The 6,061-nt window shown below is 43.6% G+C and overlaps 1 protein-coding gene across 6 annotated transcripts in view; it reads right to left on the reverse strand.

Annotated features, from left to right (window-relative positions):
* Window positions 1-2,523: 2,523 nt before the first annotated feature.
* Window positions 2,524-6,061, reverse strand: part of szt2 (SZT2 subunit of KICSTOR complex) — a 126,913-nt gene continuing 123,375 nt past the window's right edge. For 5 of the 6 annotated variants that reach the window (XM_048252707.1, XM_048252708.1, XM_048252706.1 and 2 more), the window contains 2 exons: window positions 3,050-3,116; window positions 2,524-2,818 (listed from right to left, as the gene is read on the reverse strand). In XM_048252707.1, coding sequence (XP_048108664.1) covers window positions 2,547-2,818; window positions 3,050-3,116 — 339 coding nt within the window. In that variant the 3' untranslated portion in view covers window positions 2,524-2,546. Of the gene's footprint in view, window positions 2,819-3,045; window positions 3,117-6,061 lie in introns of all 6 variants that reach the window. The other variant, XM_048252710.1, reaches the window with a different exon arrangement.

Raw genomic sequence — 6,061 nt, forward strand, 5'->3', positions numbered from 1 at the left:
CTGATGGTTGTAGTATCCCTTTGTCTCCTGTCTCCTCCACAAGACTCAATGTATACAGTAAGCTGATTGATGTACTGTATATGCAAGTTGGCCAAAAACCTGAAGTTTAGATGCTTTCTAACAAGTTTAAGTTCTGTTGCCAAGCACCATTAGAATGGAATAGAATTTGGCAGCAAAATTCTTCTGCTTAATTTCCTTCCAGTGATGGGAGTCTGCTCCCGCACCACATTACATTTTAATGAACAGCCTCTCCTTCAGAATGCTTACTGAGGAGCTTTAGTACTGCATAAGGTTTGTGTTGCGACCATTTATTTACTGTGAGAAAAATGTCCTCGTCATAAACTGACCATTTGGTTTTTATTTTTGTTTGCAGTGAATAGTTACAAATCCATTTGTAAGTACATCATTTACAGCAGTTCACCTCGATTCTAACACTGCCTCAAAATACTACTGTATGAACGGCCAATCATTAGCATTTTGTATTAAGTATTAGATTACATTAAATATCCAGTGTCTCATCTTTGTGGATCTTAAAATGTACATCGTCTTGCTTAAAAGCCCACAATCAATACTTAATTGTTTTATCCCCCTTAAAATGAGGAACTCATACAAAAGAAAAACAAACAAACAAAAAAAAACACAATTATTTTTGGTTTCCTTCAAGTGAACTTAAGGTCGTGTAGACTCAGTATTGCAATAAATGTATAGTACAGCTCCAAGATGTTTGTGTGGGTGGCGTCAGCGCACCAAATTGGGATGCCTTGACAAATCAGACCCCTTCCTTCCTCCCTTCCTTCCTCCCTTCCTTCCATCCTTCTTTTTTCCCCCTCTTTCTTTTCCCTTCATCATCCCTCCTGTCCTCTCTGTAAACTGGGGTCTGGTAGGCTTCTCGGTTCGGGTCGGCCCGCCACTGTGCCAGAATTAATCAGAAGCCTAATTGGATTTTTGGAGATTCTCCTTGCAAGGTCGACACAATAATATAATATCACTGCTTGCGTTGCATCGTTAAGGAATGGCGGGCGAGAGGAGAGAGAGAGAGAGAGAAGGAAGGCACTTCAGGGATGAAGATATGACAGTGAGCGGGGGGGGGGGATTAGGGAGCACGTCTGACATTGTAGAAATACAAATGGTGGGCGGAAATCAATTACCCACTACTGACAGCTGTTATGGCCGCGATCTCACTTGCCTCGGTGGAGGAGGATAAAGAAATAAAAATAATTCTGCAGAGAATTGTACCCTGGTCAAGAGCGAGTAGGCAGACATGGCAGCTGACTGTAAACGGACCAGATCTGGACCACATTTGGGCCGGATCCGAACCAACGGTTGCTGCTCAGAGCACTACACTAAACCACTACACACACAAATGGGTGGTCGTGTCTGTCTGACTTCCTTTCTCAACCACGCAAGATGTATACAGGAAACCGAGGTATAGAATATTTATACATGCTGGGCAACAACTGAGAATTTCAGGTACTTTCCAACGTTCTGTTTGAGTTCTGTTGTCAAGCTCCACAATAACGGAAAACAATTCATCAGTAAACTGGTCTGCTTAAGTTCTGTCCTATGATGGAGTCTGTTCCTGCTACACAATACTTTTTTATTAAAGACTCTCCCCATAGAGACTAAGCCCGAGGTGAGTGAACTTTGTGGGTCTGAGGAAAGATAGAGGGGGATGTTGGGTGGGGTGGAGGGGACTTATTAAAACGTTACACCAAATGTTACACTACAAAACTTTCACCATGTTGAGAGAGGAAACATAATGTTAACAGTTATTTGACACATTCATACCCGCCTCTCCAAACGCTTAGGATGAGAACAAGGCTGCAGTTCTGCTTCACATTCTAACACACTCAAGTAGATAAGATGTGGGTAGCTAGGCAAGTTACCAAAGGACACAGTGAAGAGAAATACGTGAAACAGAGAGAGAGAGAGAGAGAGAGAGATGAAAATTGCTTCGGCAAACAAGTGCAGTCCTGAAATGCTCTTAAGGCCGATGTGGCACAATCGGCCTCTCTCTCTGCAGTCGATGCAGTCGAGAACGGAATGCAATTGGCCAAGTGTTTTTTGTTTTTTTTGTAAAGGCAACAAAATTGCATAAATGGGAAGCTCATGGTACGCTGCCCCGGTACAATAAGCACTTCAGATTTGAGAGTTTTTCAGTCGAAAAAAAAAAAAAAAAGGGAGACCTTCGTGATGAGGTAGTGTTCAACCCTCGCCTCATTGTGTGCCAGTAAAGTGCCCAGTAGAAGGGCCAAATGCCCACTTGAGTGGCGAGTGACCAGGAAGTCACGGCATGGCACGGCGTGGCCTGGCGCTGAATAAGCCTCCTTCAGGTGAAATGGACTGTCAGTGTTAGCGTAGTGCAGCGCTACGCTACGCAGCTCAGCTTCTCTGGCCAGTGTTGTTGAGAGTGATTGAGATCAATGGATCTCAGAGAGAGGGGGGGTAAATGACCGGGGGCCCATGGAGGATGTGTCCTACATTTGGCACTACATGGCAGCAGCAGAAGCAGCAGCACCCCTGACTCACCACACACACACACACACTTAATACCCGCGGCACAGTTTAACATCTGACAACAGTGGCAAGCCACAATTCCCACTCCAGCGCTCTCCATCCCCACACCCCATACCCCCCTCCACCTCCCTCCCTCTCCATGTCCCTCTCCGCCTCTTCACAGGAGGCCGGTCCAGAGGTTGAAGCAGGCGGTATTGACCACTGACTCCAGGTGGTGGTACATGGAGACCAGCTGTGGCGGGGGACTTGTGCTGGACGGCTGCTGGGTGGGGAGGGGTTCCCGGAACACCACCTTTAGACTCTGAAAGGGAAAGGGTGGTGTGTGAGTGTGTGTGTATGTGCAAACAGAAGGAGTTGGGGGGGGGGCGTTGGGCGGTTGTATAATTAAAATTCTATCACTCCTGCCACAGTGGTAGTCACCAGGCTGCTAGTGAGGTTATGTAAAACACTGGAGCGAATTAGTGTTATCAGGGAAAAAAAAAAAGTCAGCCGGGTTTGGATAAGGATCTGTCTGTGCACAATTGGTACTTACCGTTTTGCCCCTGGGCGTCAAGAAAGACCAGCACAAAGCAGTCGGTGAACTTTTGATTCAGAACAGCCTGAGGAATGGGAAGTGAGAGAGAGAGAGAGAGAGAGAGAGAGAGAGAGAGAGAGAGAATGAGTGGCAGAGAGAGAGAGAGAAATTTAAATGGCACATAATGAAAGGTCTCTAATAAAAGTCTGAATTTGTCAAATTTTTTCCAGTGCTTAAAATGAACCCCAGGCTCCACGGTTCATTAACAGTGCTCCAGAGTTTGCCATTTAAAAAAAAAAAAGAAAATATATGGAAAATAAAACACCCTCAGCGCCCCTCCCCACTGGATGGAACAAAGCAGGCTGTTGTTTCTGCCTTGCCTTTGCTGCGGGTGGAGCAGGCAGGTGTAGGTGGGTGGAGGGGAGGCTGGGGCAGAGAGGGGCAGGCTGGGCTCCTGTCATCAGCCCAGGCAATCTCCAGCCTCTCACCGCAGCCCGTCCCTTTTGATCTCAGGCCTGGCAATTACCAAATTAAGCAGGGACTAACCTCCTGACACTCCTGAGGAGCTGACAATTATTCCCCTTAAGATTCCCATAATCCCCCTTGAGAGCCGCTTCGCAATTTTTTTTTCCCCTTTCTTTTTTTTCCATGTTTCCTTTAACAAGATGCCAACACTCACTTCAAAACCACAGAGGTCTTGGAATTTGTTGAATTGATTATTTCTTTTTTTGAAAAAAAAAAAAAAAAAAAAAAAAAAAAACTTTCAGTAAAGTTCTTCCCTCTGATTTGAGCTGTGGAAATGGTGGAAGTTTCATTTCAGTAAAGTTCAAGGTGACTCCGAGCAGAGCTGTTGCCGGGCTGCTTTTGGCCTAAACTTTAATTTGAGCAAAAAGTGTATCCTGTGAAAAAGAACACAATGGCACCAAGTGCAGAAATGGAGGGGAATTAATTACAGGACCCTACTTGTGGATGCTGCTCTGTGCTAACCTTAGACTGAATTAAAGGCCTACTTGTAACACACACACACACACACACACACACACACACACACACACACACACACACACACACACACATACATACATACACACAGGCTTATGCACACACATGCCCATACACACACATATGGTTATACACACACATGCCCATACACGCACACGCACACACACATATGGCTATACACACTCATGCCCATACACGCACACGCACACACACACATACGCACACACACACACACAAAACACTGAAACCCTACAAAGTAGCTGGGAACTCTCTGATCAGTTTTGGCACTCTTTGCCTCCAGCTTAAAATGACGGTGTTGATGTTGAGAGCACAACACGCTGCATTGAGTCAGCCCTGACTTAGAGGGAAGAGAGAGTGAGCGAGAATGAGTGCACCATGAGAAGAGATAAGCTGCCTGGTTGGAGGCTTTTAATCAAGGCTGTTAGTTTGGCTGGCTGGCTTGTTTGGCTTTATTAAATCACAAGCTGACGCGTAACAGCACGAGAGGCCAGTCCTCAGGCATGGGCAGGAACATCTCTATAGTACTTTCTTGGGGAGATAATGGAGGTCTGGGCCATGAGCTGGAGCAAGTGATCCAAGACTTTGGGCACTCATTTAAGTGGCTTATCAACAAGCAAAGTTTTAGAGCATGAACTTTAGCCATCATGTGTGGCGTGTGGCATGTTTAGTTAGACCTAAAGGGCTCAACATGCTTCTGCGTCAACTCCAGTTTAAATTATGTTAGCAGGTGAACTTTAGCACAACTGCCCACAAAGTACTGCTTACTGGCGAAGTGCTAAGACTTTGCACTTTGCCCATAATTCACATTAGGGGCCTTTATGTCAGTTAAAAGAGGAGAACTTATTTCACTCCCCAAATACAACCATTTTGGAGACAGATATGTCAAGACACTTGCGTCAGAATGTGTCACACTTAAGCTTTCACTAAATGCCTAGAGCGAACACTCGTGTTACAAATCAATGGTTCAGCATTCCATCATCCAGGTTTCGCACAAACAAAAATGATGCATGGTTTTGTACATAGAAATAGTCAAAATATCCTAAAAAAGTTAATGTTTTGATGATCTTGTCTCTCAAAGAGGTATTTCACAAAACCTAGATAATGGATTAAGCTGGGATTTTTTTTTGGCAATCCTGGCTGAATTTAGCCTTGATTTGATTTCACAAAAGCAATGGCACATATGTTACCACAGGGATTTATTCTGTGCGGCAAAAAAGATTTAGACTCTCAGAAAACATTCTGACCTTTGAAACAAAAGTGCAGTTCAACTTAAAGGCAAAACAAAATTTAAATTATTTGATCTTTCGACTTGCAAACATATTATTTTTTTCTTTAAAAAGCCTACCTTGGAATTCTGTTGGAAGAATCTTGTACGTTTCTTCATAACCCCCCAACAAAAGCGACACTACACTACTGACTCAGACTGTTGGAGACTATGTCAAACAGATAATGCAAATCACTATCACATATTTTGGTCCTGCCCAGTGCTAGTCCCTTACTGGATAAGTGTCCATCAGGTTTTACAAGAGGTTTTTCGAAGTTACTATTCCCTTTAGATTTGACATTCTATACTTGAGTAACATTCCAAAAGAGATACATGCTAAGGACAAGAAACTTATGTCCATCTTACTAGCAGCATGTAGAAAGGCCATAACTTTGTAAATGGCTAAAGCAACAGGCTCCTTTGATTGATGACTGGATAGACATAGTTTATGATATATACAAAATGGAAAGATTGACATATTATCTCCAACTCCGGCAAGAAGATTTTGACAGCATATGGGTTAAGTGGACCTTTTATATTGCTCCCAGAAGAGTAGATTTTATATAACGTATACTGTATATACTTAATTTAAGTACACACATTCCTCCCAGTTCTATAATGTATATAGTTCTGTTTATGGTACCAGACAGACCTTTTATTGAAGGCCATGGACAAGTTATCAAAAGACAGTCAAGTGTCTTCTTTGTTTGCTTGTACTATATGTTTGCTTTTTCTGTATGTGA

The sequence above is a fragment of the Alosa alosa genome, chromosome 9 (genome assembly GCF_017589495.1).
Source record: "Alosa alosa isolate M-15738 ecotype Scorff River chromosome 9, AALO_Geno_1.1, whole genome shotgun sequence".
NCBI lineage: Eukaryota > Metazoa > Chordata > Actinopteri > Clupeiformes > Clupeidae > Alosa > Alosa alosa.